We start from the raw sequence: 23,973 nt of genomic DNA on the forward strand, positions 1-23,973 counted from the left end.
CTTCAGGAGTTTCTGAGCCACGGCAGGCGGGGGGGGGGGGGTGTTATGAATGCCTCTGCTTCATCAGAACAGCCCCAATTAGGGAAACTCACTATGGAAGCCTTCACTGTGACAGGGCACAAACCCCATCTCCTTCGCTCCCAAATACCCACTGTGAAGCTTGTCTTCTAAAAACCTAGGCACAACCTGCATGCAAGGACAGATTATTTCCTCCTCTCTTGATAATCTTCTTTTGACTGTTCTTACTCAGACTTGAGGTACTACAATGCTCGTAATGGCATTCCTGCATTTCCTTAAGGTCATTATGGATGAGACCAGCTTTTTCTATATATGCTGAATCGAATATATGTTTTACTTCCTTCTGCATAAGCTGCTTCTTCCCTAGGGGATTGTAAAACAGTGGATGTACACATTATTTGCAATGCACTCGACAGACAGCAATATAAGCTGATCGCAGTCAAACTGCCTCTATCAGAAAACAAATTCTCACCAGCACTCATCCCTATGCATTACAGTGTCGTAATTCCTGTATTGTTGCATGTTTGATAAATAAGAAACATTACATAATTATTACATTTAACAGTAATAAAATTACAGAATTACATGTTCATATACAAGAAAACACTGCCAATGACTACAAACACCAGGCTTGAATTCAGTCAAATGACAGGATGTTAACATTTCTGGTTATTCAGCGCCACTCTGAAACAAAGTAGACAATCTGACAGCATCACTCAAAAGCCTTCTAATTTTGATACCCTCACTAATGCATAATAATATATTAGTACAGCACATCTTGTTGGTAGGCAATGATTCTAGTGTGTATTTGTGGCTTTAACTAAGTTCACCAGTATATTTTTTAGCAGCTGACAGTCGGTCCTCACATTTGATACAATTTTTGGGCATGGTCTCAGTGTAACACTTTCTGACACTATTTTAGTAATTGTCACAGCATAAATAAAAATTAAACAAGGGGGGGGTAGTTGGTAAAGCTCTATGAGCAATGAATGGCTGTGTAATTGCTGTCCGCTCAGTCCTGATGAACTGTGAAAGCATGAATTTTGATTATGAAAGCGTAATAGAACATATTTTGATAGAAAGTTGGCCTGTGGCTTAATGCAGTTAATAAGAATTTGAAGAAATGGCTATTATGTAGATGCTTTCTAATTTTCAAATATCTCAGGAGGGCTGCTCCACATGAAAAATGTGCAACTTCAAATTATGATACATGTAAATTAGGTAACTTTGCATTTAAATGAGTCCAGTTTGTAACTAGGTGTATATAATAACTGAGCTTGCATATACAGTATGCTCTATATACATATTAGAGGATGGCACACATATATGATTGAAAATCGGGCCAAGTTAAAAATAAAACAAAAATCTACCACAGGAAGAATTTCACAGTATAAGAAACAAATTACAATGAGGGAAGCAATGGCAGGATCATAAGCTGCAATTGCACGATCCCTAGTACGGGTCTGTGCTTTCCTGGATCACCTAGCAGTTCCAATCTGACTGGGTCAGGTACACATGACCATATTATGGATGTAGTAGGAGAACAAATAATACAGCTATGAGGCACAGAGTCAGATGACACAAAAGTAGCTTGTCAAAATGCCCTAAACAACTTGGAACTGGCAGAGTGTATTTGTATCATATGACTACTTCACATTTTGTGTCTCTGGCATTCCTGAGCCAGCGTTATGAGTCCAAAAGCCAAATTTTGTTTGCTTTTGAGCTACAGAATGCAGGTACTCATTTATTCCATGGTAAAAGGCTGTGTGTTGTAACTTGTGCTGCATTTCAGCAAGATAAGCCATCTCACACTACCTTTCCTTCACTGAAGGATAAATGTATGCACAGACACTAACTACTGTAAACGAGGTATTGTCCTTTGGGTTTGATTTTGATCTTTGCGGGTTTCAAATTTTTTTTTTGTTTTAAAATACACACAAAAATTATTCATTTACTTGAAATTGTACTGCTTTTTTGAAACATTTGGAACCAAAGCAGACAAATTCTCAGCAATAAAATGTGATCAGCTGGGTGAGAAAAAAGGAAAAAAATATTCAATGGGAAAAGGAAGAGTTTCTAAAAATACCTCGTTGTTTAACTGAGTTTGATGTGCTTTCCATTGTTCTAACCTCATTCACAAGTTTTTTTCCCACCCTACCTACAACTTTCATACAAGACACACATTGTCGTGGTATTGCCACAAGCCTTAGAGATTAGGGCTAGCTAAGGGGCATGTGAGCTTATGACAGGAAACTGCATTTTCAGATAGCATTAAGTCATTGTACTTACAAATTTTAAGAAAACATTTCCCAGTTCATGCTGAGACTGAGGTTCTGGTTGTAAACAAAATTCCAGGGCAGCCAGGAACTCCTTGTGAACACCAAGAATGTCTTCAATGTTAGAAAATAAGATCTGAAATATAAAGGAAAAAAACATTGCTAGCTGTTAATATATCTGAGAGTGTTTTGTTAAAATAGTAGCACCAAATTACTGTGGCTCTAGACTTGCTGCACAGACAGGGACTTGTACAGAATGAATTACGCTGTATTTGCCCCTTTCCTGGCCCCTTATGGTAATCTTTATTGCTACTGAAGTACCTGCTGTAAATGAAGGTTGTCTTTCCAGATACCTGAGCATGATGAATGCAAGCAACCCTTTCAAGACTAGAGGAGATTTCCTGTGAGACTGAACCTGGTGAATGGAATCACAAAGACCAAACTCACTTTGCAGGAGGTAGAAGCAGGAAATCATTTGCCTTTTCTTCCCATACATTAGAAATCACTTTCTGGAAGAAAGGGACTTGAAGCTATAACGCACAAAGTTGTATCTGTAAATAGGAGGCCCAACCTCTGCCAGGTGGGAGCTAGCATTTCACTGACAGGAGTACAGAACAGTGTAAAATGCTTGCCAATCACGAACACCATTTGAGAGTTCCCTTTCACTGGTCTCGGTGGATCTAAAAGGCATGCGTAATGAGATAGAGGCCCCTAGTTTAGATGTGTACTAAAAGGTAATTGTGCAATCTCACAGCTAAATGATCCCTAGTGATTTGAATATACATGTGCTAAGGGGAATAAACTGCCAGGGTGAAAGCTGCTATAAACATATAAGCTTTATAAGCCGTAATCATTTACAAAAAAAATATGAGAAGAAAGTGTGAATACACATATAGGAGATGGAATGCTACCTACACAGCAGAAGAAGTCCTGATGCATGGTGACACAGCCATCAGTATCGACAGCCACTGGAGGAAAGCCTGAATGGGCAGAGTAAGTCCTGGAGTCTGCAGTGATACCCATATTGCAGACAACATTTTCTATCACTTTGCTTTAACTATAGGACTTGCAAAGAGAAGATCTGCAGTGCAGTCAAACCAGATTTCATATTGGAAGCAGCCTCCCAGGTTTTGCGCAGCAAGTGGGTGAACCCCAAAGTGTGCAGCCTGACAAAGCCAGCCTTCATCTTCCTGGCATTCGGTGTGGAAGTGATCAAGCCTAACTTCTTCCAACACTTCTTAAAACACCTTATTGTAATGCTAAGCTTTTCAACTTTATGCAGTGGAATTTATTCACCAGGTGTGACACCGCTTCAGCGTGGTGGCTGGTGATGTGGCAGTAATTCAGAAAAACAATAATCTGTAAATTAAGTCTAATCATTAAAGACAGGAATGAAACCTTAATTCCTGGTTTAAAACCAGTTTCTTTCTGGTTTTGCAGGGGTAGACACAATCAGGAATTCAAGGAACCTTCCTCTCTGCATGTACCCAGGTTCAACTCTGTACCTTCTGTTATTCAAGGATAGGCAGAGTATTTCTCTCAAACTCCTCCTGCAAGCTGGCTGCATGTGCAGAGCAGAGCCTGTTCATCTTCCTTGTCTTTGTTCCCCTCTCACTTTAGGAATACCAGGATATAGTAGTATCCACCATCATTAATGCATACTTGTGCCTCATAGCTCCTTTCTAGCTCTGAACAAACTAAAAAGATTCCAACACACTGAATTTGCACTGATGGGCTCTGAACCAAAATAAAGGACAGGGAGCTAGGGTTGTTTGATTGCTTCCAGAAAACTTCCCATGCTAATTCAAGCAGAGCATACAGTGGGTCTGTCACATGGCTGAAACTGATGTGATGACACAGTAGCCTCTGTCTGCATGGCTTTGCCAGAAGCTGTGCCAAAAGGGGATTAACAAGGAAGAGGAAGACATCTGTCAGGGATGATTTTATCCTTCAGGACCAGTCTTCAGGGAGTGTTTTTTAATCCAAGGAGTATCTCTGTAATCTAATAAATTCCACGGTGGTCAGTAGAGCTCTGCTTGCAGCAGAATTTGCAGATAAGAAGAGTTATTTGAAAATCGAGGCAGCAGAGAGACCTTGACTACGTGTGCTTCTATATTCAATACACATTTACCATTTATAAGCCTCACACAAGGATCTATGTCTGGCAGCTTGCATACACCCTCAAATTGTACTGCCTTCAATCTACTGTATCAGTAAATTTACATCAGTGCCCTGCTGTGAATGTAGCATAATACTAATACATCAATCATGTTATTTCCACATGAGGCAGTGAATAAACTAAAAACATTTTTTTATGATGTTGCTGCAGCTGTTAGTCACTGGAGTACTTGTGAAATCTGGGCCTGGCACAGGACTCAACATGGCCTTTCTGGAAGGGGATACAGTGGCCAAAGATTACCAACATCTCCAATGTTTAGCGCCAGCTGCAGGAGAAACCTGCAAAAATAATACTGAGAGCGATAACCCAAATTATCCTAAAAAGCACTTTCTCCTGTTGCTCAGAGGTAAGTGACTGCCAGAATACCCTGTCTTTTCCTCTAGACATTTCTGCTGCATGAAGAAAGAGAAGAAAAGATGGGCTTCTCCTTACATAAGCTGGCAAATCATTTATACAGTCTCTGCTACTATCCTTGCTGCTGCCAGCCACCTCACAGCTCTCTGGTGACTCAAGATACATAATATTAGCAGGCAAAGTTATCAGAAGTCCCAACACCACCTTGCTTGTCCTGTCTCCACCAGCAAGGAGGAAGGAAAGGAACGGGAAAGAAAGGAAAGAACAAGTATCTTTCAATTGCAGGAAAGACAAATTATTTGGGGAAGGGGGGATGTGAGGGGGAGATAATATTGACTCTGATCAGGAAAACTGTCCTTTCTGATTCTATTTTATCAGCAAAAGGCATAGGCCCTTTATTACTGAAGAGAAGCTCTGTTATTGAAAGCTGGGTATTGTAATAATAAGAATAAATGAGGTCTCACAATGGCCTCAAAAAGACCCCCCAGGCACTTCAAGAGTGACACAAAAATGAAGTGGTACTTCCCCCAGAGGAGTGTGATGAAACTTCAAATACAAATCAGCAGAGAAAATATGGATTAATCTCTACTGGCTTTGTGGGTACTGCATCTGATTATGTGGCAGTCATAATTAATATTCAGTTTGATGATATATGAATAATGATAGAATAATAACTTTCATTAACATCTGTGGCTGTTCGTCAAATTGGCAAATGGTTGCATAGGTTTATTTCCCATGCAGAGCTTACTTTTTGCACACTTCTCTGCACATGAGATCTATTGTCCCTAATCATTTGTCTGCTTTTTCTTCAGCCACCCCCAAACTTACTTCAGACTCTAGATGGTGAGTTTCTGGGGAGCAAGGGCTTCCAAATTCGAAGACAGTGAGAGGCTTAGCTCCACAAAGCTGCTGAGCCATCTTGCTACCAGCCCATTCTGATGCCAGTTAGTCAATACTACAGTATTGCTAGCCTGCAGAATGAATAGCAAAAACAGGGGCTAGAGCCCTGCTAGGATCTCTATACCTTCAGGTAATATTGGTATCTGAAATGGAGGAACCAGCCTTGGGCAAACACATGCCAGCTGCAGTAGCGCTGGCTGGTGCTTTAAACCTATTGTAGCTGCGCCCTGCTCCCACAAGTGCAAAGGACAAAGCTAGTATCTCACAGCTCTGTGTTCTATGTCCCATATCTCTTTCCAGTGCAAATTTTATTCAGGAACCTCCTCATGCAAGGGTCTCCCATTACTTAGTCCTCCCACAAAAACCCAAATTCCTTCCCACTAGCACACAAAGACTTATTCCTGCCTCCTTCTCATAAGCTCTATCAGTCTGAGATTTGTAAAAGACAGCAGATGCAAACTGGCTAACTGAATACTGTCAATCAAAACAGATAAGGGCTGTGCATTCCCTGCCTGCCTTTCCTTTCAAAGACACTGAAAAGGCTTCTCTGTCCTCTGCTCACTATTGCAGAAATCTTGCCAAAAGTTAGTATCTCTGACAACACTACACTGTTGTCAAATTTTACTGAAATTAGTTGGTGGGATGAAAAATTGTTGGAAGATGACAGCTATACGAATGGGCAAACAGATTGACAGATAAACTGTAAACATGAGCCTCTTTTCCTTAGGGAACCAGTTTAATAATAAGAATCAATATGACATGAGGATATTTGATATTCATATCCCTGAATCTAGCCTTTCATTACATATCATTTTCCCTACCAACAAAATGAGGAAGATAGAATAAATACCTTAACATTCTCCTCTGTTATGTACTTCTCTGCTTTGTCCACAGCATTCTGGCGGATCCGGTGAAGAAATGCCTGCAGAGATAAAAAAAGACTATGTTCAAATGGCTTGATACAGTTTGATTTCACTCTTTTATATTCTCTAGGTTCCCATCAACATAGTGCAGCTGATTACCTTTAAGACTAAAAAAAAATTGTAAACATTTACCAAATCACCACCACAGTTCTTAGACTCAGAGTTGCATTCAGGGTAACACAAAAGATATTTCCTACCATGTTGTAGGGTTTTGCCTGGCCATGTCTTCCCTCTGTTGAAACTTTTAGACTTAATTATCTGCTACTACCAGTAGACCAAGCAAAAGTCTGTTTGGTTCTTTCTTTGAAGGTTTTCCCTCTCTCCAAGATGCAGTTGTTATGACTTTGGGAGACAGCGTGCCTGATGCACATCAAGATATATGTCAGCAAAAAGGACTGCAAAGAACCACAAAAGGACATTTATGCTACTGGAGCTGAGGCATGTCAGAGCTATGAGCTAGGGTTATAGACAAGTTCAACAGACTCAATACTTGGGGAAGGGAAATGGAAATCGCCAGCCAGCGTCTGGGACACATTATCCTGTTCACTGTATTTCATTTGGTTAAAAACAGACAAAACAGTGCTGGAACTTTTCACCTGGGCCAGGTTTCCCCTTCCCTCAGCTCTACACACTTTGGCTTTAACAGGCAAATCAATAAAAATCTCCAGGACAGTGATCCAAGTATCAGCCTTCAAAGCATCATTCTGGCTACTGGCAGTCAGGACTTATTTGCATTTGCACTGAACATACCCACAACATATTTGATCCAGTGGGAAGGGTTTAGCAAAGCACACTGCATGGGATTTCTACCCGAAGTCTCCACTGTTTTAGCAACTATTGGCTCAAGGGCACTTCTGAACAGAGAGTAGGGAAATTTACCTTCCACAGGCAACAGCAAAGAGTTGCAAATACCCACAGGGCAGAATCTGCTGTGATAAGTGACATGACCCACACACAGAAGGGCAGAGGGCTTTCCTCTCTGTTCTTGTTAGTGGTTTCTAACTTGCCTCCCACACAAAGGAGCGAGCTCTGGAGAGTGCTGTGAACAAGGAAGAAAGGAACTTTCCTTACCCACCTGAGACAGAGAGGGGAAGCAGGTCATTTCTTTGTATTTATGGTACAAAGCAGCTTTGTTACAGCTTGATAATAAAAGGCTTTTAAAAGTTGAACTATTCCTGAGCAATGCCCATGTCAGCTGATGCACACTCAGCTTTTTTTTTTTTTTTCTCCTTTTGCCTGTTGGGACTGGCAGCAGCTTACAACCTGATAAGAAGCAATGTCACTGAACCAAACTTACAGCTTATGGAATGCCTTTGCCTCTGGTATTTTGGTTGGAAGACAGCAAACATGTGCGTCTGACTTCCAGCGCTAAAAGCTGTTTCTGCTTAACCATGGCTCTGTCACTTGTCAGCTGCTCACACTTTACAGGACAGGCACCAATAAAAAAAAGATATTAAAGGCACACAGACCCTAAATTTTTTTTGGCTCTGAATTCTCAACCTGCTTTTGAGCCAGTTTCAAGGACTATAACCACGTTGCTCCTCTCGTATTGCTAAACAGGAAGGAGATCCTGGCTAGATTCCAGTTAGGTATGAAGAGCTTGGAGCATGTTGTGCGGACTAAGAAGTCTGAAGAACAGATTCCTGCATTAAAGGGACAAGACGTGTCTGCCAGCATTTTATAAGAACCAGCCAGTCCACCTCGCCAATAATCTGGCCAGGAACTGCTGCAATGTTAATGTACTGCCCAGCACCTTGGCAACAGTAAGGGAACTGTCTGGGATGGAGCATTCAGCATGATGACTAATGGCAGGAGGATTGACAGGAATAGCTGTTGCCGTCCCACTTCAGTGCTGGGTGTGATATCTGAGCATTAATAATCAGGCATCTGATTTATATGAGGTAACACATCATATTAAAGTCACTCATTCTCAAAAGATAAGCCAGGCAGAGACTTTTCCTTGCCTTAATCACATTTCTGTTTGGAGATAACAAATCCAATTGGAATGATTAATTAATCTACAATTAGCAGTTCCACTGGTGACTAATAGTTACCTGCATATTAGTCCCAGTATAGTGGGTCTAATAATAGAAAGCTGGTAAACAGAAGTGCAAATCACATTAGCTGTTGCAGGCTAGTCAATAAAAAAGCAGAGTCTGCGTTAATCTAAAAAACAGCTTTTCTGTGACGCTTGTCTGAAAAGATCATTTAATGTGAGCATGAGAAAGGGAAAAAAAGGAGAGAAAAAAATCAAACAAAACATGAGAAAGGCACAGAAGCAGGGAGAGTGTAGAAAGGATGAAAGACATAAGAGGGAAGGCGGCAGTTAACTTTGTAGGTAGTTTGTCAAATCTCCTACAGCCTCTGATTTGTCTCGATGTGCATGAATGGTAGACTCTCCAGGGATAATAAAACAAGACAGTTACAAGAGATTTTGGTCCTAGAAATTTAGTAGTCTACTTTCCAAAATGCAATCCCTCCAAAAACATCAAAACTTAGTGGATGCAGAACTATTTGTTCTCCGGTTTTCAATACCTTCTCATGTGCAAACAATCTTTTGCAACACAGTCATTCAAATTAAAAAGTGTGATAAACACAAGCCATTAAGCAACAGCTCACAGAGCTAATGTTGCATGCCCTGTTCACATGACAACATCACTTTCGTCCCAAACCACTTCTAGCTTGGAAAAAGCAGCTCTTTTCCCAGAGATTTTGTTCAGACTTTCAGGTCAGTGTTTTCCAAACTCAAGTGATTTTTTTTGTGCTACTGGTTTTACTAGGCTCTAAACTCATCTCTACCAACACCATCCCCCTATTCACCAAGTGACACAAACTCTAAGACCTCTTACAAAAGTAGTATGCAACTCTGGGAAACAGAGCTACAGGGAGTGGTGTGGTCTTTTATTAGACCTATTGATTTTCTAGAAAATCAGACAGGTATTTGGGCCAGGACAGGACAAAGGTGATGAAGAAAGAGAGGTGGCGGTGGTGAATACTACAAAACTTGCCATGCCCATCTCTTATTTATATTCCAAAACATATTGTTATAAAGAGGAAGTAGTTGAAGGGGTAAAGGCTTTTCTGACCACCTAAAAAGTTACTGAGGCTCTCTCTGGCTGCTCCAACCTCTTCACACTCTACGCAACTCATATATGAATCCAAGGGGTCTAAGTCCTTGACATTTCCTATGAGGAACTTTCAGGGACCCCTCAGTATAACGCTCTTCATCTGCAACGCTTGCAAAAATGAACTCACTATCCTCCAGGGATATGCGGAAGCATAGGGGTCAGCTTTCTTGGGACCTCCTGAAAAACATTCCTAGGACTTGGGGACTCTGAAAATCATTCCTAGGACACAGCAGGATGATCACAATCACCTCTCCGCCACAATCAAAAGTGGAACGCTCTACTGTGGCGTGCTGTTGGTTTCCTACACTTATGAACTACCAGGGATTTGGGGAAGGACAGCAGCTTATGATACTATACTGAAACAACAATCACACATCAGATCAATAACACTCCATTGAAGAGTTAAAAAGAGATGAACAGGCAACACAAGTAGACTCTGCTCCATTCTATCTGCTTGTTGTACACTGGTCAGGACCGATACAAGGTTAAAAAATTCACAAAAAAGAGAGATAAGAAGATGGCAGATAACATGACATCTTTCCTTCTTATGTCCACAGATACTGCATTTACTCTCTTGCCATTTGTAGTGTTCTGCTGTGCTCACACTGGGGCAGGTCTCTGAGTAACCCAAGCTGCATGGTGGACTACTGCCTGCACAACAGAAGAGGGGAGAAGGACTGGTAGAGCCCGTAAGTCCAGAACAAAAACAGGTGACAGCACAGTGAAGGGGGAAAAAGTGGGAAACCAGGCTGATAAATTTTCATTCTCTCAATAAAGGTCTGTGAAGGTCTCATCTTCCATGCCTACATGCTAATCATTAGGAAAACAGCTCACAGAGGATTCGTTTTTGTTTAAAATTCAGCTGCTGCATCAACATAACATTTATTTGTGTACTGTGACTTGTTGCCCTAGAGGTCTGCCGCTTCCAAACTCAGCAGGACATTGCTGATGCTCCTCATGTCATGCATAAACACAGTTTATAGTTTGTCTTACAGTACAAATGCCTTGCAGGATTCAAGCAAATCTATGACAAATTAGAACGAGCAGAGTGAAATACTTCCTTTGTGCACCATGTCATGTTGGGTAAGTTCCTTCCAACAAATACTAATACAAACACATTACAAATCTAGAATGCAATTTAAGTATAAAAGTTCATTTCAGTGAATAAGTACTTTTTAATGGCCCCTTTTTCATGAAGATATTTTCCTCTTCAGTTCATTATCCTTACAATCTACTGTTTCAATGAAACCTTGTTGCTTTGAGTATCTTTGCTGCACCTCTGAACCACAAAAGCACAAAGCATACTTTAAGGAATGAATCTGCTAATTGTGAGTTGTTCTCACATGAAAAAGACTAAAGCAACTGGGATTTCTCTCAAATGCTTTTCATATGGCCCTTGTTGAACTTTGACTTGTAGCCTTAACTTCATTAGGGAAAAATCAGAGTTTACCACCTTCTGTGTGGCATAAGTAACACATTGCAAATACTAGGGACCAGGCAGTGATAGTTTGCTCATGTCCCTTCTCAAAATTCATGTCTAAGGCAGATACTTCCTCAAATGTTCAGAAATAGCAAGAGATTTCTGGTTAAACAGCAAGGCAGGCAAACCGTGCATCACCCTGAGGGAAATGAAAGGGAGAACAGAAACAGACAGTGATGAGGCAACTGACTACCATATCCAGAAGGAGCAATATCTGAAAGCACAATCCTGTGAAACCCATTTTCTGTACAGGTGACTAGAATTTCTTGTTGCTCTTCAGAAACAAGTGAGGCAATTTTCTTAAATTTGGCAGTGACCAGGACTGATTCAGAACAATGCAGGGATCTAGATGAGCCTAGTATTTTCAAATTAATAAATTGCTTTACACTTGTGCAATCAATTGTTTGAAGCTTCTTGCAAGTGCAGACATTTTGATTACAAGAAAATGTGCTCACAGTGAAAAATGAAGGTGACACGGACAATGAATTTCATCATTTGACCATCATTAGCATCTTCACCTTGCAACTACAGCATAGGGGCTATGCATTAACCTGTCTCTGACAATACAGAGTAAAACTTGTCACAAAGATTTGAACAAGATCTTGCAAGTGTAATTTTATTTTATTTATTTTTTTATCACTTGAATAAGTGTTGCCACTAAACGTGGCTGTTAGATAAGCCTTTGTCTCCACTGCAGTACAAGCGAGATACCAAAAAACTCCATTGTCTTTAGCAAAGTGGCTTGAAAGTCCTGTGGGAATACAGCTCTACTGAAATAACCTGACAACTTAAAATGAATGTTTGCTGAAGTTTGTGTTTTAAGAGCAGCTGCATCCTTGCTTATGTTACTCAATTGTTAGCTTTGAACCTTGTCATCCTGATCATGCTCTTTTGCTTTCTGTCAGATATGCAGCGTATAAGCTAAAGCTCTGCACAAATGACAGGAAACAAATATCCTGCATCCTACGTGTGAACTGCCGTCCTCACCTGTGCTGAAGTCTGAAAGACAATGCAATAAATCATCTCAAAATAACATAACAATGACTGCATAGGGCTATTTATACAAAATGAATCCCATCACAACTTTTTTTTTCCCCCTTCATAATGACTAAGTGTGTATTTCTATGGAAAACTAAGTCTTCCAGAATTTCCCTTTAAACATGTTGTAAATACCTGAATGCAGATGTTTCACTGAATCCTAGCACAGCTTTGTGTTACCAACCAAGTGGGAATCAAGTCACTTCAACTGGAGGTCAATCTACTTCAGTTCTACTGTTCCTAGAACGGTCTGCAGCACCGCGCACTGTTAACCGAGATCTACTGACTTCCATCCGAGACAGTTGGATTTTAAGAGACAGATGAAGTCGTTCTTGTGTAAATTCAGACAACTTGTTTTCAAACTTCTCTTATTTTCCTGGAGAAAAGCCAGCATATACATGTAGACTGCTGGGTCTGATTCAGGTTTTTCAGTTGTGAAATTTCAGTTAGAATATTGGGAATCAGAAGCAACTCCTGTGGCATCACTAGCATTACACATGTAAAATGGAGCAAGACTGAAGCAACCCTACTTTTAAAGAATATATTACTGTATCTCTTACATTGTAAACTGGCAATCCTGTATTTACTCATTGCTCAATTACTGGCTGCTATATTAAGATTTCTATAAAGTACATTTTAAATTATCAGTGTCTGGTAAAGGAAGAAGAACTTCAGCATCAGATGAGTGCATTATACTGAAATTCTTGCACAGAATATTTCACCTATGAAGAATATTTTTCTCTAGATCCTCTTAAAACAATAAAGAGCCACAGCTGTGAGAGGCAGCAATTCTGCACAAAGTAGCTCAAATTTACAGCCAAATTAATTCATCAGCAAACAGCTGAACAGGGACTTGCCTGGTAGGCAGAGGTGTTTAGTAAGAGGAAATAGCATCAGAAATATCTTCTATTGCCCTAATTTCAGGCTTCCTGTGTATCAGATTGGCTTTAAAACCTCACAGCTTATTGGTACATATTTGTTTTTTTATCTATCCCCTGAAGAGGAACTAAACTATTAGCTAACCAAGATGATTTAAAAAAAAAAAAAAAAAAAAAAAAAAAAGAAGTCATGTATATTATGGAATATCAAATACTTTCTCTGCAAACAGTTCAGGCAGTCTGACCTGTAAGCCTGCATCATTGTCTACTGCTAAGCAGAAGGTCAAATAGATTCTACTGTACAGTTTTTAAAATAACACTTTTCCAAAGGTTACAGCCCTTGCATAATCTGGGCTATGTTAGACATGAAATAAGGTGAACTACTAATACTGATCACCTATGCTCTATGATACTCACATCACTGCTCTTGAAAGCAAATATGAAGATCTCTGCCTTGAGGACTATTACTCCCATATCCGTGATGACAATGTCTTTCTTGGTCATATGCACCAACTCTACCCCACACACCCACACTTCCTGCTTTTATGAAGACTTTTTTCGTTCCAGTGTTGTCATTTAGAATAAAAATCATTTCACACACATCAAAGCATGGATGTTACAGCATGGATCACCTCTTTCCACAGAAGACTACATGACCATTTGCAAAAAAAGTAGACCCCATCTCAGGTGAAACTGCAAAGACCATCAGAAAACAAATGCAGCTTCAGTTGCAAAATCCAGGTGTATCACAGGGGAGAGATCTTTTTATCTGAAGCATACTTTCAACAGGTATTTTTTTAGAATTGTAAAGATATATAAGCAATAAATACATCTATACATATTAGAAAGCCTCCACTGATACTAACAATTTAATAAACATTAACTAAGAACTGACCATGGCAACTTGAAAACTCTTTCCCACTTCTTAGTCTGACATATGGTGCATCCTGATAAATACCAAATGAAATACGGGGAAGCATTCAGAAACTCAGCTGCTTAAAATTATGTAAGCGTATGTACGAATAAAATGCTTGAATAAAAAAACTGGATTATTTCTTTATATACTACATAAGAGAAATAGCCACTACTTATGTAAGCTATATGCCTGAGATATTTCCAAAACTCAAACTGATTTGTCCTTAACCATTTTAAGGCTCATAGAGTTATGACCGCGCTTGGCTGATTTATCTTACATCTGTCTTGCCACTGAGTGTTATACAGTCTATAACATCAAAGTTAATGAAAAACAGTTGCAAAATACTGGCATTGCGTAGCACTGGGATTTTCAGTGGTGCTTGATGGAGTCAGGCATTCCAATCGTTTTTTACTTACTTTGACTGTCTTGACATGGGTTCAACACAAAATGGTTTCTGCCAACAAATCACTGTGGCTAGGATTCACCTCATCTAATTCCACCCACTGAAAAGTTGAAGCCTGCCCTAAGTTAGTGATATAGGTTCCCTCCACAATAGAGACCAACAGGCAGGCAACTTCAGAGGATGAGTTACTGTCCTCTAGGAGTGATGTTTAAGCAGCAAGGCTGAATTACCCTCTAGAAATGCCCTTCTCTTTCCATCAAGAGAGCGCCTGGGTGACGAGTTTAGACTAGACCACCCTCCTTGCCTGTACCAGTTTCACAGCATCTGTAAATACAAAGTTCCAGGGGAATGAGTGTTACTGAATCATTTTTAAAAGCGAACCAGTGACTGTGTCTCAGCATGGATGCTACAAACATGGGGGCAGCGCAAGCTGACACATGCAAAATTAACGTGCACAGACAATCTCAGCATGGTAGTATTCTGGGACTCATCACAAGTGAATTGATGTAGCAGCACTTCCCAGAAAAAGTAATTTACAAAGAAAGCTCCAAAAAGATCTCAGACTATATCTGTGTCTCCAGTACACTGATGTTTACACCGGAATTCTGCAACAACAAAAAAAGGTCAGACCAAATTCATTCATGCATTGACTGATGAAGGAAGGTGAAACCAAAGGGAAGTGAGAGTGAAATATGTTGCAGTGTTTCTCACTCCAAAAAGAGATCCCTTTCTTAAGGAGAGTTTGTTTTCATTTGAATTACAAAAAACTTTTTGTGAAGTGAAAGAGAGGCTAGTGCTGCAGAGGGGTCCATTGTCTTTTCTCTACCATGCCCTGACCTCTGCTGTCCCCTCCTCCCCCCAGACTCTAACATCTGCATCCTCAGGCAGGTCAGAAGATCCCAAATCATTTCAGGGCCCACCAAAAGCTATATTTTCACCTTTGAAATCCTTCAGGACTCATTTTTACTAATTTCTTCACATCTCCCATACCCTACCCCTCTTGACTCCTCTTCATGCTCTCCCTCCTCTTCAACATTACTCCTAAACACTTTGAATATTCTTATTATTGTAGATTTTAAAAAATCCCTCTTCTCCTCTGCAGACCCAGAGCTTACGCACACCCTTCTGTGAATATCTACCCCTGTATGACTCCAGCCCATTTTTAATATCAACAGAAAATGTATTTGTTTGGATTTTCAAAGGAGCTTAAGAAAGTTATGTGCCTAATTCTCTCAAGCCTTTGGAATATTCTCCCTTTTATTGGCCTCTTCATGTCTTTCTCGCTGTTCTACAATCATGAGATTATTTTGATCATCTTACTGCACCGTGGAACTCTTCAAAATGCTTTCAGGACATAGTTTGTTTGAATAGTGTGTTTTACTTCATTCCTCTTATGTAGAGGAATAAATCCTGACAAGTCTGTGTCTGCTTAGCCTTTACGTTACTTTAACAAAAGTTTGCTTCAGGAGAAAGGGTCCATTAAACAGCACACAAATACTTCAAGATTTGACCCATATTACTCTACATTCACTATGTCCATAACAGAGAGGAGCCTGCAGAATGCAACCAGTTCTAGATTAGTGATGTCTCCAACTACTAAGATCTATCAGTACCAGGGAATGTTTAATCAGGTTTCAGGCTCTACACAGCTACTCCTTTTTCAGGAGGGACGCAGAAGCATCTGAGTGACTAGAAACAAAAATAGTCCCCAAAAATAGTAAAGTCCAGGTGTTGAATGTAATTGTAGCAAAAATTGGGATTTCTTCAATTAATATTTTAAGATTCCAATCTAAGCTAAAGAAATCCAATATCAGAAAGATTATTCTCTCCCTTTTCTACTCTTTCTCTTTCCAGTGATGGTGTCTTAATAAATTAAACACTAAACAGACAAGACAGAATAAAAATTTAAAATTAAATCTAGTATCATTAGAGTCCATGGAATTTTGTACATTAGTTGCAACATAGGCTAGAACTTCAACCAGTGTTATTTCCTCAGCAAGAAAGGATCATAAAGAATAGATAAAAGCTTAAAAAATGTTGAAGCTTGTCTTACATACTCAGTTTCTGAATACGTGTAATGAGCTGATCATTTCAGAGCCACAAAGTTAATAATTTTACTTCAAGTGAATGGTCAGGCAAACAGAACTGCCAAAATGTGCAGGGGTGTAAATCCACATAAACTTCAGTGATTTTCATGTGAGTAGACCCACGTGACAACCTAGCCCTTAGTCTTCCAACTTAGTTTATGTGATGATATTGCATAATATCAATTTTCAAGCTTAGATTGAATCTCTGAGCTAACTGAAGCAGACCAGTTCAGCTTACTGCCATCTGGTTCACTGACACTTGTTCTAAATTACATAGTGAATTTGCACTGGGCCCAAGTACCACGATCTCAGGTGACCCACAAACTTGATCTACATTGCAAACCTGTAACAAAATCCCAGGATCCTATTTCACCAGGAACATTTTGTCTATGCCCAGCTGATAGGTACTTAGAGTCTCATAAACCAGTTTAGCATCAGACTTTGTATCGAAATATCAAGATTGCTTCTATGGAGATCTTGTCAAGGAGATGTCTATCTGACCTCATAAGTGTCTAACAGGATGAACAAACCATATTCCATGCACTGACTTACACATGTTGGGTTTCTATCAGGTTGTATATCAAATCGAACTCTCAAATGCACATATAATGTAGAAGTATTTGTGCTTGAATCTTAAGTTTAAAAGGGCCCAAGAGTGCAAGTTGATTGAACAGAATTCTACCTTCTCAACTGATAAAGTTTAGAGCTACAAAAGAACCAATCAAAATGTCAAAACTAGACATTTCATCTTAGAGAGGTCTTCAGAAGTATTTGCATCAGATCTGTTTATGCACTCACAAGTTTCCTATTAATCACTCTTCATAGCTGAGGTAAAATAGGAAGCATTGAAATTTCTAGGTGCCTTATGCAGAAAACTAGTATTGGAATTGGCAGCAACTACTAGAAATCCCAGTGAAACTGTCCTGATTTCAGGCATATCGGCCAACAGATTTTAGGCAGCAAGCAGTAATAATTGTATTTGAGAATCTCCATGCAGATATACTAGACACAGGTGCAGTCATGTATCAAGGTACGTAAATTCCAAAGTTATTTCTAGTTTAGGAGACTACCCCATATCTGCCTGTGCAGTAACTGCAGTCAGCTCCCCTTGGGCTCCTTACAAGCAGCAGTGTCTGTATGGGCTCCCTGGCTGGGGCTGTAAATTCTTATGGAATGTTTCCTCCTTCATAACCAGCAACTGGAGCTCTGGTGCAGCACACAGGCATTAGCATTCCTGGCCTTTGGAGCTTGAAATTTCCTGCTGGGAGAAATCTGCTTAAGTGCCTGTGGTGTGACAACGGGGAACGCAGCTTTCCGTGGAGGCAGTACAAACTCCACAAAATGCCATGACGTTCTGGGATTCTCACCACTGGAGCCTAAGGAGAGTGGCTGTTTCTCTGCAGCCTGTGAAAGGTTTCAAAGAACTTCAAATGCATAGAAAAAAAATACGTGATTTGGTGAAAAGGAATAGAATCTCAGAAGGGAAAGGGAGAGGAGGGGGAAAAAAAGAGGGAATTCCAACTCTCCCAAGCCTTTTCTGTTAAAGGCAGGATGGGCTGATGTTCATGGAATTGGCTCTCTCCCCCTCCTACCAGAGCACACCAGATAATGTGTGGTTCATGCAGCTTGGGCTGCTTTCAAGAAGCAAACAGCATGACAAACTCTCCCTGCTATGAATTCTCTCACCTCATAAAACTAGCAGTTAGGGTATGTTTATTTGTGAGCTAAAGGATTAACCTTCTACAGGTAAATGGAAAGGAAAACGAATCTCAAGAAGGACGCTGATCTGTATTTTCATCTTCCCCACACAAAGGCCACAAGGCAATGGGACACATCACTCCCCAAAAAATCAATGAAAGCAAAGTTTAGTCTCCCATTTATTGTCTTCATACAAACTGCTGGTTAGGCCATGCTACGTGTCTTCTGAGAAAAGAAAGTATCTGTTTAGATACAGATTATACCCATTTCTATATTTTGACTGCATAGTAAATGTTTGTCTTTATTACAATTTTATAATTCACTAAAGAATAATGCTGTAAATAAGAAGGAAAGGTCCCTCCCTGGTCTCTGATCAGACCACCAACCTCTCTATAAGTAAGTACATGCAATAAGTTTCCAAATACTATCCAGCACTTGATGCACCTTTTCTATCCAAGCACTCAGGCTTTTTCACTGAACTTTGATTTAAAAAAAAAAAAAAACACAAAACCAACACACAAACAAACAAACCCCACACACACAACACAACAACAGAAAAACCCCAACAACAAAACCCAAAAACCCAGGGATTTTTGCCTGGTTTCAGCTACACCATGATTTCACCTCTGGAGAGGTATTTCCAGGCAAGATGGCAGGAAATATTTCAACATTTGACTAAATCTAACTAGTCAAAAAAGCTGTTAATTTAGAATTGGGTTTGGGTTTTGGGGGGTTTTTTTTGGGTTGCGGTGGGGTTTTTTTTGTTTTTAGAGAAACATAATGCATTAATACTTCCTACCACAGGAAAGAAAGGAACACAGCTTCAGAGCTGCCACTTTGCATGTGCTTTGCCCTCAGTCGGTGCTTACACACAACTGCTGATTATGTTTGCATGCAGAGAAAGATGGGTTGCACACACAGTTGCACCTTGCAAAATCTGCCTTGATGTATTTGCAATTATTTACACACAAAAAAGAGGAAAAAAAGAAAGAGTGTCTTTCACATGTTGGTTTAAAAGAGGAATTAGAAAAATTAACCTCACAAGCACATTCTTCCGTCACTAGCCCTGAGCAGGAACAAACAGTTTAGCTGATGAAAAGCTGCTTGCTGAAAGTACAGTAGCTGATCTGAGCTAGCTTTCCTAACTGAGCCCAATCTAACAATGTCTGCACCGTTTTAAACTGTGCACCATCTGACTGCAGTTGTTCATATGGTGATGGCACACTGTTTTCCAGCCATCCTTTCCTATATCCTTCCTATATTCCTACAGTGGAATAAAGTAGTAAGCAAAGACTGAACTGGACAAACAGGCAGGAGAAAATCCTCAATTAATTATGAAATACGATGCCAAAATTTTAACCAAACCAGAAATCTCCCTGGAGGCAATGTCATTTGTGGGCCTTGCTTTTTTTCCTTCTCTTTCCCAAACACAGCACTACACCCCTAACCTTGACAGAGAAGAACGAGCCCACTGCAGCGTGGTCTGGAGCCAAGCTCTGTGCACAGAGCACCTCAGAAACATCCTCAGAGGGCTTATTCACATCAGGGTTCCTGCCCAGCTTTACAGACTTAAAATATTTGGGCTATTCAAAAAAAGCACCAGTTTGGGGTGTCTAGCCAGACCTAAATTCTTCACTGCATCCAATACTCAGCAACCTGTCCCATTCCTTCTCAGACAAGTGGAAAATTATGCCATTTTGCCAGGTCAAAGAGCTAGACAAGAGCACAATCTAAAAATATCGCCTGTCCTACTGCCTCAACCCAGCCAAAGAGCTGGGTTTCATAGTTCCCCTTCATGCACATTTATTTTGTTGTGACAGACTAAAGAAAAGCTCCCTCTCATTGCTGCATTTCTTCTCTGCACACATGTTCTTGCAGAACACAATCATATCATACAGTCTTAAACCCCAGCTTCCTCTGAATCAGAGCAAAGAATTAGACCATTATATTTTAAACATAAAGGGGAAGTTGAGAGAGAGTGAAGCTTGCTAGCAGACCCCGAACTGAATGGCTCCAGCAAGCAGACTGCCCTCCCCAGCATTCCCATGGCCTCTGACTTGTTTTGAATGTTTGCGAGGACATGCGGGTTCTGCCTGGCTACGGATGAGGATGGACAGGGCTCTCAACTATAGGCTATGTTAAAAGGTCATCTTCACTTGGAGCTATTTAGAACTGACAGGTCAAATGTTCTGTGCTGTGTTAGGAGGGTGGTGTTAAAAGTGAGCTAGCAGTCATGTTTCTAATTTATATATAGAGTAAAGCTAAAAATGTAGCTTTGGTATCCATTTGCTCTTTCTTTACAGAGGTGCAAATAGATGGAAAAACTTAAAAGGAATTACTAAAATTTTGATTTTACTAGAAGTGCCTTTGTGATCAAAACAGTTTGCTCAAAGTATTTTGTTGCTTTTAAATGAAAAACAGCAAAAATTTGAGTTCCCTTCATCTGAAGTCAGCAGAGACATTGCTGAGAGACATGAAGCACATCGATCCAATGCATGTTTCTACAGCCTGTCCTTTTCTCAATAACACCACAGGTTTCTCCCTTGCATTGGAAAAAGAATTATTAAAGCAGCTTAGGGTCCTATCACCAGGACAGTCCTCTGAAAGTTGGAACAACTATTTTTAATGCAGGTACTTCATATCTGCAGACCCAGAGCTACGATTAGTTACGGCTTTGCCCACCATCCCCATCCAGCTGTAAGGATTGTCCCTGCTAAGAAAAGGACACTGACCACACTACCTACATGCCAGCGCACTGACTGGTGCATTTAGCAGTCCATTCATTCAGGCTGCCATTTTCTCTTCTCAAATATTTTCCCCTCAGCTGCCTTTTCATTAGAGGCTGAATAGTAGCACCTACTGTCTAGCCAAGAAATTCACACAAGTTCCCTTTGCAGCTGATACTCCTGCCATTCATCCTATCTGTCAATGCAGCAGCTCTCCATCCAAGTCCATCATCAGTCACCTCAGACACTGCTGGCACCACCTTCTCCAATGACCCATTGCTACCAGTCCAAAGAACAAACTTCTAAATATGCTGCCAGAGCCCAGGTCTAAGCTGGGCCAAAGCAAATAGCTTATTTAACACTTCATCCACCGTGTTTACACACTGGATTGAATTTAGCCTTTGCAAGAGTCCTAACCGCATCTGTGAACCCAGCTGATTGCCAGTTACTGAGTACTTACACATAGCAGGGCTTTTATTTGTCATAAAATATTTAGAGTGGAAAAACACCCCAGAATTTAATAAAAGCAACAGTCTCAGACTGCCAATGACTTGTGGTGCATCTATTCAGATGCTCAGAATTCCCTACATAAATAAAACTGGACTTTCAAGTTCTGCCAATTAAATAAATGCCTGTTTTAACTCAGTTTTGCATTAAAACAGTAACCAATTTTACTTATACAAAATAAAGTGTGAGGTCTTGGATTGTAAATAGGCTCCATTTGTGGATGTACTTTCACACAGTTACTTTGCCTAAATAGCTGACTGTTCAGAGAAAAAACACATCCAATTTGCATACCTAAGCACAACTGCATAAACCAACTTAAAGGCAAAACACACATACAAAATTGCATTTAAACATCTGAGTTTTAAAGTGTTGGTCATTCCCATAGAACGTACAATAAATCTAAAAGCTTTTAGGAATAAGTGTTTATAAAAATTACCCTGAAAGCTTATAGAGGCAACATCTTTTCTATACAGTTTGTTTCAGCCTTCTTGTACAGTGAAGATGCCAAGAAAAGAATTCTGGATGCTCCATCAACTATCACCTCAATACAGGATCCCTTATTAAAACCTTTTTGGGTTTTGAGCCACGTACCAAGTTAAGGAAGGGCATTTAAATGCACTACAAATGATGGATAAAGCAGAGACAGGAGTAAAAGCAGGACTACAACTCTCCCTTCTCTGCTAACACCCCAAGCAGAGTTGCCTGCTCTCTGTACTCTGGGGAATCACTCTACTCTGACCTGGAAAGAGCCCAGCTACCTGTTTCAATCTATTGACACTGAAAGTGTTTTCTCCTGCCCAGGTATTAAAGAAGCAATACAAGATGGAAATAAGGGCATGATTACACAGGCCATTACACCAACCAAAACCCTCTCTGCACGCAGTCCCTGGCTGCACATTCCTATCCTCTGCCTCGTACCAACATTGCTGCTTATGCAATTAGGCAATTGCATCCTGATTGCAGCAGCTGAGGTAACTCAGCCAAATACTAACCACACAAAAATTAAGTAATTCCCTTACAGCCACCTTAGCTTCCTGAACTGCCTCATCACCCACTCACTTGAGCATTTCTGCTAATATACATAATTTAGACACAAATTAGAGCTGTTTAAACTACTGCACCCACAGCTCACTCTGTGCTTTCTAAAACTCAGCCTGGAGAGCATCCATCTTCCACTAGAACATACTAAGCGACTCAAGATAAACTGGGGAGACAGTGAGGGTGGGGCTGCAATGCTTGGTCTGAACTGGAGTTCAGATTTACATCCTGTCTTTGAAGCCCAGTAGAGCAGGACAGATGACCATTCTGCATGCATCAAGCTCTAAGCCACAGGAGTACTTGCTACACTAATCTGCTATTGCGTACACTTGCAGACTATAAAGTAAATAACAGGGGCTTAAGAGTGTCACTGTAACATCCTGTGGCTAACACTCTGCTGCTGTGTGCGTGAGAAGTGTTAATTGAGTGCCAAGTATGTGTAAGGAAGAAGTATGCTCAACGTTCAGGGAGGGCACAGGGTTTTTCTTGAAAATTTTCAAACGCGAAGATAGGCGGCTTCAGTGTCAAGCCTTCTCCGTCCATCCACTCAAGTAGAGAAAGCTGCTTTCATTGCAACACTGTGGCTTTTTTCCTGTTAAAATAGCAACCTGCTCATCTTTAACCTAAAACACGTTAACAGGCAGTTAGCAGTGACGAAGCCGCAAGCAAAACATGGTATCTACCTATCAGCAATCCAAGAATCTTCTCTGTACTTCATAAACTTCCCCATTTTATTTTATGCAGTGACACCTGTTTCATTTTCCCTGTTTGGTTTGTTGTTGGTTTTTTGGGGTTGGTTTTTTGGGTTTTTGCGGGGGGGGGGGGGGGGGGGGGGGGGGGAGTGTCCCCCGGAGAGTACACTAGGCTTCTCGACTTTGGGCCATATTTCACTTTAAGCTGGAGCGCCAAGCAGTGGGCAAAGAGTCAACAACTCCTGACGCATGCTTGCCACTTTCCACATCTAAGCACAGGAAAGACTTGGAGACATAACTTGGGTCTTGCCTACACTGAGGGACTGGTTTTGGCCATGACCATCAGCAGCCAGACCCAAGTCATCCTTCTTGCTTTACCCTAATGTGTACAGGACAAACTGCTGCAAGCCTCAGTTGGCACTGGAGTAGCTTTCTCTGGTTTTGTTAGGGAAGCCAACACAGATGGGATCTTTAGCCACTCTACAAAAAGTTTGCACTGGTGCAGCTTTGTGTCTGCTCTGCAGCAGCTTTGAGCAGGGCAAACTCATGGCCTTGGTGTGGCCAAAGGCATAACTTCTGCTGGATATCTTGGGAGGAAAGCTCAGCCAGAGGGAAAATATTCCCTGCTAGTCTCCCAGATAGGAAGCGGAAAGGAAACAAACCAAGAAATAACTGAAAAAATCTTCAGGGCACTTAAATGAACCTTGAAAAAACAATACACTGCTCTGACAC

General features: G+C 40.6%; 1 protein-coding gene across 3 annotated transcripts in view; it reads right to left on the minus strand.

Moving 5' to 3' along the window:
• Positions 1-23,973, minus strand: part of PREX1 (phosphatidylinositol-3,4,5-trisphosphate dependent Rac exchange factor 1) — a 167,142-nt gene that overhangs the window by 91,331 nt on the left and 51,838 nt on the right. For all 3 annotated transcript variants that reach the window (XM_075768814.1, XM_075768813.1, XM_075768812.1), the window contains exons 2-3: positions 6,578-6,649; positions 2,308-2,430 (exon numbers count right to left, since the gene is read on the minus strand). In XM_075768814.1, the coding sequence (XP_075624929.1) occupies positions 2,308-2,430; positions 6,578-6,649 (195 nt within the window). The remainder of the gene's footprint in view (positions 1-2,307; positions 2,431-6,577; positions 6,650-23,973) is intronic.

Source organism: Balearica regulorum, chromosome 16 (assembly GCF_011004875.1).
Source record: "Balearica regulorum gibbericeps isolate bBalReg1 chromosome 16, bBalReg1.pri, whole genome shotgun sequence".
Lineage (NCBI taxonomy): Eukaryota > Metazoa > Chordata > Aves > Gruiformes > Gruidae > Balearica > Balearica regulorum.